Below are 12,229 nucleotides of genomic sequence, written 5' to 3' on the forward strand. Positions count from 1 at the left end.
CGCCGGACTTAAGGTGCTTTTAGATGTACTGATTACTGTCTAAAAAAATCGTACCAATGAGCGAAAGTGAACGATAATCGTTCGGTCTAAATGCGAGCCAATGTCTGAATGCCGAATGATAATCATTCATTTCATGCAGGCATGAAAATCATCGTTGGCTCATTCACTTATCATTCGGTTTAAACCACGCTCGTTCCCATTTGCCTATATAGCAAATGTAAAAGACTGAGCAATTCTCATTTGAGGGAGCGACGATGCATCTGCCTGTCTAAACAGGCAGCACGAGAGCGAACGAGCTAGCGATGGCGTCCCTCGCTCGTTGAAACGATAAATCGGCTCGTCTATAAGGACCCTTAGTACAGGTTCCCACAGCACCTGAAATTTGTGATTTGGATTCTATTGATACTTTCAGTAGTTCATGAAGGCCTTTCAACTTCCCTGTTTCTGCTGGATTGGCACATGAAAGGGGTATTTACAGGGCCTATGCAAATCTACCTCAAAATAGTAGTTTGTGGACTGTTTTGTGGGTATTGCGGGGTGGATTGGGTAGGGTGTAAAGTGTAACAAAGTGATTGATGAGGGTCTGGGTGCAGAGACCTACGCTTAGTGCTGAAGTGTTCATCCGAATGCTGTGCTGTTCGGCGGTATACGGGCTCCATAGAAAGTCTATGCAATCCAAACGCCTTGCCAATAACAGCCAAACTGCACAGTGGTCAGCTGAGCACTAATGCCTGTTCATATTAGTAATCAGTAGGGATCTCAGCACCCCCGCTGCCCCTGCAATCATTGACATGTCAGAAGTTTAGTTACACTTTTAAATGTCCTACTGATGGGACTAAGCTAAATATTTGATCATGTTTGGCCCATATATAGAGTTTCTACATAGCTGGTAATGCTAAAAAACAATGTATATAGTTATCAGGATTTCACCTTTAAAAACAAAAATGTTTACTCAAGAGGGAATGGCGTCAATGCACTCGAATCTGACCTGCCTAATATGAGTCTGAGAAGCCAGTAATGCTTTTATCCAATGTTCCACCTTCCTGCTCTGAACATATTTGCTCCGTCTTCTGGCACAATATCTTATTTTTCTTTCATCAAAAGGTACATGGCTCCGGAATTACTTGATGATTCGATAAACATGCAGCACTTTGAGTCATTCAAATGTGCGGACATCTACTCTCTGGGCTTAATATACTGGGAAATAGCCCGGAGATGTTCCGTGGGAGGTTCGTATTTGTGTTTTATTTGTCCTTTATTAAGTTAATTTGATTTATCATATTCATTAGGTTGTTCCTCATGTTTTATGTCATATAAATGATACTCCATATGAATCAACAAGCACAAAAACATACTTCTCCTAAGACTCTGTTAGGACATTTTTTTATTCCTTACAAGTCATTCGGTGATGGGGTCTTCATCTGAATTACACCCATGTTATAGTATCAGGGTTAAAATTCTAAATACAGCACCAATCGGGCCCACCCCACTTGCCCCGTTGCCGGCCGTAAGAAGAGACACCACACACAGGAGTCTGGTCTAGCTCCTCACACGGGAGAAAAAACTGCGCACTTTATTACAGATTACATGAGATCTTATACCCTTTGTCCCATCCCCACTAGGGGGTGATGGGCTCATAACCATATATGGGCAGTCCGGATTTGCGGACTGAGACAGTGAAAATCATATAACAGTCATTATCTTGATACTGGCGCCTCTGGCTTACGTACAGAAAATCACGTATTCAATTAACTCCAGTACAAAGAATCACCCACTCAATTCTAAGAAGTCCGGTTTTCCGGCCTGGGACAGTAAAAATTATGTACATGGTTGAACATCTTGATATGGGCTTCTGGGAAAACGGCCAAGTACATGCGTCCTTCATGTTTGGTTCTTCTTCTCTGAATTTCTAGAACATCTCTCTTGGAATATCTGATGTAAGGCGACATATAAGTTTTTTTTCATTTGGAATTGAATAAAACTTGCATATAGGTATAAAAGCATAAAAAACACATATGGCAATATATATATATACCCTCACAAACCCCCCTAAAAAACTTAATATGGAGATCAAGCATCAGACTTTGCACTCTACCTCGGTCGTCTCTCCCTTGCGTCAGGGTTTCTCCACTGCCCGTAAGTCCCTACTCCTAAAAGGGGAGGGATCCCTACCTCACCTCAGAAGGAGGCCATGGATTCCCTGGGCTTATTTCCGGGCATCCATACCCTCTATCTGTACAAGTTAACACCCCGCAGGGTGTGCCCTCGCCGGAACCTAAGGTCTTCTGCACTTTCCCTAGGCAAATGGGAAGTCCACTGACAGTCCATCTTATGAGACTGAGGCAGCGCAGTACTAGTACATTTCTCCATTCTTCTGGTAACGTACCTGGTTGGCATTATCAGAACTGGCTCTTCATCTTTTTCAAACAAGGGAAATTTTGGTGTCACATTATCCAGTCCCTTACTCATACTCTTTTTTATCAAAGGGATAATACACATACAGGAAATTACATACCCCACCTTTTTCTGCTAAAATCATATCCAGGGCCACTCTAGGGCCATGGATGCAGTGGGCCCTAACTGGTCAGCTAACCCTTGTAAAGCATGTCTGGTGTAGTTTACAAACCTCTGCTGATTGGAATAGATATAATTCATCTAATCTACATTATTATTAACAGTGACAAAAGCAAATAAGGACTCAAAACCTGCTTTAACCTGATCTCTAGAATTAAATTCATCTCGCACCCCCCTTGGCACTCCTATTGCATCTATGTGTACATGTGGATCAAAGTTACCACCTGGAGTGTCAATGTCTCTCCTAGCATGATGCGGTGTTGGATTCTCACCCTCAGTGTACTCTTATTGATTGCACATGTGATTGTATTAATTTGTTCTGAAACAGGGGGCTAGTGTACAGTAGTCAAAGGTGTGTGTTATAGGAATTGTACCACATTATAGCATTTAAAGGATATACAGGATCATGAGTTCTTTCAGTGCGAAGTGTGGATCCAAGTGGGCTTTCCTTCGAGCTTGACTGCAGTTGGGTGAACAACATCTGGTAGGGACATTCAAACTGGGTTTCTCTCTCAAACTTTTTCACATAGACCCTGTCACCTGGTTTTAGATTGTGACACTCATCTGTAAGACCTGGGAGAAAAGCAGAGACTACAGAATGCATTACTAACAATTCCTTGGAGAGGCCTATGACAAAATTAACAAGAAAATCATTCCCCAAACTCTGCTACTGTGGCATGTATCCTCCTGGAAAAAAGAAAAACTAATGAAAGACACTCAATTCAAGATTTGCCCATTTTCTCATTGCCTTTTGTATCTACTTTCCCACTACTCCGCGGACGGTAGGGTGTGTGAAAAGCCTGGAATATACCCAAAAACAGACATGATGTGTTGCATTATTTCACCTGTGAAGTGTGTACCTTTGTTTGACTCAATCACTTCCAGTGCCCCATATCTGCGGATTACCTCATTCATGAGCTTCTGTGCGGTTATCTGCTTATTTACTTTGGTAACAGGGTAGGTCTCCAACCTGAAAAGAAATCAACAACAAGCACATATTCATGCTTCCCAACAAGTGGGAGCTGAGTGTAGCCAATTTGCAATCCCTGAAATGGGTAGAGTGGTCTAGGCAAGTGTGATGTGGCAAATTTACTTCTGCCCTGTTGCTTACGGCAAAGATCATGCAAATTGGACAAATGATGCAGCAGCTACAGAAAACCAAGGAGCCACCCGTCCTTGTTCAAGCATTGACATCATTACTGCTTTGAGAGGTGCGTCTTTTCGTGCGTCAGCTGGGCCATCATGGGGCACAGGGACTATGGTAAGCAAGTTCTGTTGACTGTTCACCATACGCCGTCCCTTTTTAGTCCATTTTTCCTTTTCTTCCTTGCTGGCTTGTAACTGTAAAGTCATTAGCATATCAAAGTCCAATGTTTTTATCAAAGTCCAAGTGTAGTCAAAGTCCAAAGTTATCAAAGTCCAAGTTTTTTATCAAAATCTTCTTTTCTTCTTTCTTCCACGGCTTGAGGGCCGCTGCTTTTGCTGTGTGGCCTGTGATGGCGTTGCCTCTTGCTTCTCCGGTGTAGGAATTGGTGTGAGCTTTCCACTTTGTCAGGTAGAAATAGGGTCTCCATGAGACTGCACCGCTGCATCATTCTTAATTGGCTGTCCAGCTGTGGTAAAAAACTGTCTGGCCTTCCATGTTGGGCCGTAATCATGAGCTATGCCAAATGCATACCGGGAGTCAGTGTAAATGTTTGCCGTCTTACCTTCCTCCACTCTACACGCCTCCGTGAGTGCTTTTAATTCCGCTTCTTGTGCTGCGACATGCGGAGACATTCTGCTTTTTAGGACATCTTGTTGTGTTACCACCGTATATCCAGTGTGGAGTCGTCAATCACCCTGGGTACCATCTATAAAAAACAACTCAAAATATGCATTATTAGCAAGGGCTTTCAGTAACTTTTTAAAACTTAAATTTTCTTGTTGCATCACTGCTAGACAATCAGGCTGGTATTGTATTTCAAAAAGATCAGAACCTTGTTGCAAAAAATTTAAAAATTTAAAAATGACTTGCAAAAAAATTTAAAAATGGCTGATTTGCAATACCTAAAATGGCTGACTTGCAATACCTAAAATGGCTGACTTGCAATACCTAGATCACCTATGCCTTCTCCCCCCCCCCCCCCCCTTTAAACCAGGGTACTCAATTGGAACAATAGTAGCCGGGTTTAAGTTAGTACAACATTGTAAAAAGATTTGATGGATGCAGATAAGGCCTGTAAGATGTTAGCACCTATAACAGAAACATGAGTTACACCGGGGCAGAATAATCTACAAAACATCTATTAATATTGCAAATGTGAGATCCCTTTAAGTGAATTCATTATTAGTCTGATCCTGCCTGCAATATCTTATAAAATCTGAGACAGGGGAAAAAACAAAACAAAAGTTTTTACTAGCTGCTCAAAATTCTCACCCCTCCCTTGTACAAGAGGGATGAAACATTACTACGTACTATTACATCATCTAGCTCCACCCCTTCGATATTGGCACATTGCGTCCGTCTTCCCAACTTAATTTCAGCGTAACAGTCCACACGTCCACATCTCAACCAAGCAAAGTCCCATGCATGGGGAGGACTTTTATCCCCAGTCAATTATCCACATCACACATTCCACCACAGCTTGAACACGGGTCACTAACTCTCATCCATCCATGCTCTCAAGTCTGCTCCGTCACCCCCCTTGGAGGTGTACCAGTACATACAGATGCACGGACAAAAAAAGTTTGACAAACATACATACATCAGTTGAAAAACATTGAGGTGAGTGCTTTTAATTTTATAAAGTACATAATTCTATTGAGATGAGATTGTGAATGAGCGCTATCTTTGACAAATTATGTGAAAAAGTTTGCTGAGTGACTGAAATATTCTATATTTCTAATTTACTGAAGCTATTATATGCTGTATTAAACGCTAAAGTATTTTAGAATCTGTGGGTGTTTTTCAACCCCCCTTGTGACCCTGAGCTCAGAGTGAATCTGAAAGCCCCCACCTTTTCAAAATAAATCTCTGAATATGCATTCACTGACTGAACAGCCCTGCATTTGAACTCATAAATACAGCACAACATGTTCTTCATTTTCAACCCCTGTATAAGTAAGAATATAACTTAGAAATTACTATATTTCCCTGCCTACTAAGACAGTATAACTAATTAAATTCATTTCAATTCATTGCAAGCAAGCCAAGATATTAACCAAGGTTGTTATTGCATTTTCTCTCTCGCTGTTATCTTCCTGACCTTGGAAGGCTACACAGAGACTCGCAGCTACATGTCAACAAACTCTTCTCCCCTAAAAGCAAGCTCAGTTAACTATTTGCACTATTTGCACTTACAGTATATACATATATACACATATATATCCATATCTATTATCTATCTTGTATTATACACATTTTCTTTCTTTCTTTGCCAACCAATCACATGCATTGTAACTTACTTATCGACTTGCTTGCTCCCCTTATTTCTCTCCCCTACCTAACTGCCAATATAACCTTTAATAGACACTCTCCTGACGCCCTCTTGATCACTTACTGTACTTTTCAACATTTCACTTACGGATACTTTCTTAAACAAATAATGTGTACATACGTAACTTACTCTGACTGTCTCTCTCTCTGCTTCTAGCAAACCTTGATCTTCCAAGGCACCTCTCGGTCCTAAAGACCTCCTCCCAGACACCATTTTGTAATCTGCCATGCGGGTCGGTGTCACACATTTTCATTAGAGTTTTCTTACATTTTACAAATTCATCCACACGGCGGCAGCCCTTGAGGGGCTCTATCTTCTTTAATAAGATCTTACGCATATTAGAACATCAACAATAATAATAATAACACGCTCCATAGAATGCATCCCTCTTAATTCTCAAATTGTCAGCCCCTTATATACCGGCAGAACAACCGAGGGTCCCTTCTCCTTATGGAACCAGCCCCCATAAAAATGCATCTCTCTGAAATCAAATCGCTAGCCCCATATATAAGGCAAACCGACCGAGAGTCCCTTTTTTCTATGAGACTTATCTCACAAAATGCATCCCTCTCTGCTAAACCATTAACAACTAACTAAACTAAACTGAGGGTCCCTTCTCTTGTGAGATTAAATGAAAAGAAAGAGAGAAAAAAAAACCTTCTGCAGATAGAACAATCTCCACTATTATTAAAACGTTAAAACTTCAAAGTACAAATAGACTACAGACTAATTTCTGGGTGACCGATTGGTGCGCATATCACGGTCAGTGGTCCATGACGGCAAACCCGGAGCCCACACGAGTTACCGTGTAGAACTCTTAACCCAACCCGTCCGGTCACAAACCACAGATAGTCAGTCCTGCTGCAAGACTCTCAGCGTAAAACACAACATAAATATATGTTTGTCTTACCTGGAGTTCTTGTGAGTTGATCAGGCTCGGTTTGCAGCAGGACGGTTTCTCAGTGGCGTGGATCCGGGTGGAATGCGTTGTAAGCTCCGGTTTTACCGCCGCACGTTCGGGCGCCATTTATCAGGGTTAAAATTCTAAATACAGCACCAATCGGGCCCACCCCACTTGCCCCGTTGCCGGCCGTAAGAAGAGACACCACACACAGGAGTCTGGTCTAGCTCCTCACACGGGAGAAAAAACTGCGCACTTTATTACAGATTACATGAGATCTTATACCCTTTGTCCCATCCCCACTAGGGGGTGATGGGCTCATAACCATATATGGGCAGTCCGGATTTGCGGACTGAGACAGTGAAAATCATATAACAGTCATTATCTTGATACTGGCGCCTCTGGCTTACGTACAGAAAATCACGTATTCAATTAACTCCAGTACAAAGAATCACCCACTCAATTCTAAGAAGTCCGGTTTTCCGGCCTGGGACAGTAAAAATTATGTACATGGTTGAACATCTTGATATGGGCTTCTGGGAAAACGGCCAAGTACATGCGTCCTTCATGTCTGGTTCTTCTTCTCTGAATTTCTAGAACATCTCTCTTGGAATATCTGATGTAAGGCGACATATAAGTTTTTTTCATTTGGAATTGAATAAAACTTGCATATAGGTATAAAAGCATAAAAAACACATATGGCAATATATATATATACCCTCACAATAGCATGCAGAAAGGTGCTGATCGCACTAACCCCTCCCTTTTACTTTTTTTTTTTTCACATAAATTGGATGTTACATACATTTTTGGATATTCCTTTTATAAGTTGATCTTTGGGAGTCTCAATGTCTTGAACTACATACTTCTAATGGGGTCAAAGACCCTTTGATGAGGAGGTAAGTTTTGTTCTGTAGCACACACCATAAAAAAGCCTTCATTTTCTTGTTTTGCTACAGGCCTTGTGGATGAATACCAGTTGCCTTACTATGATATGGTGCCTTCTGATCCTTCATTGGATGATATGAAAAGAGTTGTTTGTGACCAAAAATTACGACCCAACATACCTAACCAATGGCAGAGTTTTGAGGTATTTAAATGACATTTACACTTTTTTCTTCTTCTACATAGTGTGTTTTTGGAAAGTAAGACTTTGTAGTTGGTTTTCATGAAAAATTGACTGATTGATTTCTATGCTTGCAGTGTTTTCCAAGACTCTGCAGTGACTAGCTTTTCCCTTCGCTTTAGTTTGGATAGTTCCCAGTACAGTACATTAAATTGACGTGTTTGTGGGGAAACATATACATAGACCATAATAATACAATTAACCACACAATGTCTGATTCCATAGTTGATTGGGGTGTTATTTGGACAATATACAGCTGTGGCACTGTTTCTATATCTAAAACATCTGCATGTCCATGGACTAGGGTAACAAGTATGAGATGAAGGGAATACAAACCATCAGGGCTAGTGGCTTCTCCTTTACTAGTAATGGGTACTGCTTTCATCAATCCTCTTTTTACCGGGCTGTTTTATTGCAGTAAGAGTCATGCAACTAAAAGGCTCACCTATAGAATTAGAAAATGTATCGAGAGGTTAGTATTCAAGGTAAATGTATGAGGGTGCAAGGACCGCTTGTAGGAATGTAAATCCGGGAATAGTATATGTAAGACCTAGCTCTCGTCTTTGAAACTGTAATACCTTATTCCTCTTTTGAATAGAAGCCAGCGAGACAGTTGTCTTCTAAACTTGGAAAAACTGTCATGTTTCATAAGCTCTACTTAGATAGAATGTTTAGGAATGTTAAGGTACTTTTACACGGGCTGATAGCTGCTCGAATGATCGCTCAAAAAAGCGATTATTGACGACTGTTGTCCTGTGTAAACATGGCACCTGACAGGGCAAATGAGCAACAATCGCTTACTTGTCGGAGTTCCTTGTTTTTAGTTCACCTAAAAACCAGCCCACTATTGGCTTGTGTACACAGGCAGTTGTTCATCTATGAATGACGGTCTGTTTACTCTGGATTTAGGCATGCATCTGGAAGAGATCTCCGGAGCGCTCGCCTCCGTTCAATGAGTAATTACCATTCGTGTGTGAAAGCACAGAAGCGATAACCAATTGTGGTCGACTGGGTCAGTCGACCTATGTCAATGTACCCTTAGCTATTGAAAGGGAAATGCGTTTATACATAGTGTGTTGTTAAGATATTAACCCCTTAGTGACGGCGCTATCGTAAAACTACGTCTTGCTGTTGCAGAACGTGTATGGAGGGAGGTAGCGCCGCTATCTCCCTCCATACAGCGCGGGCGTCAGCTGTTTATTACAGCTGACACCCGCGGGCAATATCCGCGCTCGGTCGTTCGGCCGATCACGGCTATTAACCCTTTAAATGCCTCTGTCAATACTGACAGCGGCATTTAAATCCCCCGAACACTGTTTGGGGGTCCCGCACGACCCCCCCGCGGTGAGAGCGGGGGAGCCGTGCAGGTGTCATGGCAGTCGGGGGCCTAATGAATGGCCCCAGGGCTGCCTTAGCAGACTGCCTATCAAGCTATCCACACAGGGTGGCTTGATAGACTGCCTGTAAAAAAGCAGTATGACGTAATGCTATAGCATTACGTCATACTGCAGGAGCGATCAAAGCATCGCATGTTAAAGTCCCCCAGGGGGACCTCAAAGTAAAGTAAGAAAAAAGATCAATAAAGTTTTTTAAATTGTAAAAAAAAAAAAGCTATAAAAGTTTAAATCACCCCCCTTTTGCCATATCAATTACTAAAAAATCTAAATCATAAAATAAAAATATGTATTTGGTATCGCCGCGTCCGATCTATCAAAGTAGTGCATTATTTTTCCTGCACGGTGAACGTCGTCCGGAAAAAAAAAAGAAGAATGCCAGAAATACACTTTTTTAGTTACCCTGTCTTCCAGAAAAAATGCAATAAAAAGCGATCAAAAAGTCGTATGTATTCCAAATTGATACTCGGAAACTACAGGACATCCCGCAAAAATTGAGCCCTTGCACAACTACATCGACAGAAAAATAAAAATGTTATTGCGTCACAAAATGACCACAGAAAATAATTGAAAAAAATTAAATATCTTTAAAAAAAAATACAAGTACTACAGCAAAAAAAAAAACTATATAAGTTTGGTATCGCAGTAATTGTACTGACCCATAGAATAAAAATATCAGGTCGTTTTTGTTGCAGTTTGTGCGCCGTAGAAACAGGTCGCACCGAAAGATGGTGGAATGTCGTTTTTTTTTCCATTTCTCTCCGCTAAGAATTTTTAAAAAGTTTTTCAGTACATTATATGGTACAATAAATAGTGCTATTGAAAAATACAACTCGTCCCGCAAAAAAAAAAGCCCTCATACAGAGACGTTGATGGATAAATAAAGGAGCTACAATTTTTTAAACGGGAGTAGGAAAAAGCAAAAATGGAAAAAAGCAAAAAAGCTCCGCCACTAAGGGGTTAAAATGTGATTGTTCTCAGAAAGAGAAACCAAGTAATCTTGTAGATATGATACCTTTTAATGGCTAACAAAAATACATGATGTTCTTGCAAGCTTTTGGACCTCTCAGGATCCTTCCTCAGGTATAATGAGACAGATCTGGATTGGGTATATATATGCAAATGTACACACACGAAAAGGCATGGACATAGCCTGACTAATTTGCACTTAAAACAATACCAGACAAGATGATCAGAGAAGTAAATACTTAATTAGTCCACTGGTAAGGAATGTGACAGTTTTATAATCTCTAAATTGGGGTTTGGGGGTCATAGGCCTGTGTATTATTACTCCTTCAGACCTGCAAATAAGGAAGATAAAACAATATCTCTGCAGCGCCACCTATTGGATGACAGCATTCCTTCAAATCAATGTATGACTTTTTACCAAGTCTGTAAAACAATGATTGGGAATGGAACCCCTTCTGGGTGCTCTCCCTGGGAAAAGACAATGCCATCCCCCGACCCACTCACCTCCCAGGTGTTGTCCCCCCGCTCCATCCGGGTGCTCTCCCTAAGGTCACTCCTCTTCACCTCCTTCAGATTTTTCATAATCTCCACTGACATTATGCATAGGAGGAGAGGTACTCCAGTGATAGACAAGTAATTTTTAGTTACAGGGAGTTGTTAGAAATGCTTTTGATAGACTATGCTTATTGTGATAACGAAAGATAGTGATGTAATCTTAAATTTATGTTGATTATGCTTAATTGTGTAATTTGGTATCTGGAAGAGTTTATTTCATTGCCCACATCAATGTATGTGTCTTGAACCAAGAAACAGTGAAAACTGGAAAACACTCTGGGCCATGTCACCAGGTTGGTGGGGCTTGAGTGTCATTGAATCAGAGAGTACGTTTTGCTCAGTTAGGTGGTGCCGAGTGAAATATAAAAGGCGGCGTGTGGCACACAAGTTGTTGTGTTGCTTTGGTAGTGATGTGCATGAGCGGACAGAACAAGGTTGGGTATGGCTGAGCCAAGAAACCACACAGGAATCCCTGGAAGACTGTGCGAGAGGTTGAGTGCAGAGTTGTGTGAGCTGTCAAGAATCCCTGGAGTCTTCTGTTCAGACTAATATACCAGACATAGTTGACCGTGGAAGTACCGGCCTTTTGTTCAATTTTGCTAAAACGTAAGAGGGCCCTGAACCAGAAGAACTGTGAGTGTTCAAGTATGGTGTAATGTGTCGAGAGTCCATGGAGCCACGAGAATCCTGATAACCATTGATATATAATGTTGCACAAATACAACCAAGTTCACCAATTTCTAACTTTGTTCTAGGCTCTCCGAGTGATGGGCCGAATCATGAGAGAGTGTTGGTATGCCAATGGCAAGGCTCGGCTAACCGCGCTGAGGATAAAGAAGACAATCTCTCAGTTGTGCGTGGAGGAAGATTTCAAGCTGTAATTTGGATGCTGTGAGACCACGACAATCACAAGACATAGAAGGATTTGTTTGTAGCTGTATTTGCTCTACCTCAAAAGTAACAAGTGCCAGACTGGAGAACTAAGGATCAATGGACTCTTGGTTTGTAAATGACCAAGCTTACTGCTCTTTATTATAAGGTCCAACATAAAAAACTGAGAAAAATTACCAGGGCCTACATTAGCACCTGGGATGGGGTAGCCATGGTGCCCATTGTGACTTGATTGCCCATGGCTGATTTACACCTGGTGCCGGTGAAAGGCCTCTCAGTCTAAACTCAGCTCATGCTTGCTAAGAAACTATGTATATGTACAATGACAAAATCCATTATT

General features: G+C 41.3%; 1 protein-coding gene across 2 annotated transcripts in view; it reads left to right on the forward strand.

Annotated features, from left to right (window-relative positions):
• Nucleotides 1-11,879, forward strand: part of ACVR1C (activin A receptor type 1C) — a 50,638-nt gene extending 38,759 nt beyond the window's left edge. For both annotated transcript variants that reach the window (XM_066576003.1, XM_066576002.1), the window contains 3 exons: nucleotides 1,105-1,229; nucleotides 7,914-8,044; nucleotides 11,754-11,879. In XM_066576003.1, the coding sequence (XP_066432100.1) occupies nucleotides 1,105-1,229; nucleotides 7,914-8,044; nucleotides 11,754-11,879 (382 nt within the window). The remainder of the gene's footprint in view (nucleotides 1-1,104; nucleotides 1,230-7,913; nucleotides 8,045-11,753) is intronic.
• Nucleotides 11,880-12,229: the final 350 nt, after the last annotated feature.

This window comes from Eleutherodactylus coqui, chromosome 8 (assembly GCF_035609145.1).
Source record: "Eleutherodactylus coqui strain aEleCoq1 chromosome 8, aEleCoq1.hap1, whole genome shotgun sequence".
Taxonomy (NCBI): domain Eukaryota; kingdom Metazoa; phylum Chordata; class Amphibia; order Anura; family Eleutherodactylidae; genus Eleutherodactylus; species Eleutherodactylus coqui.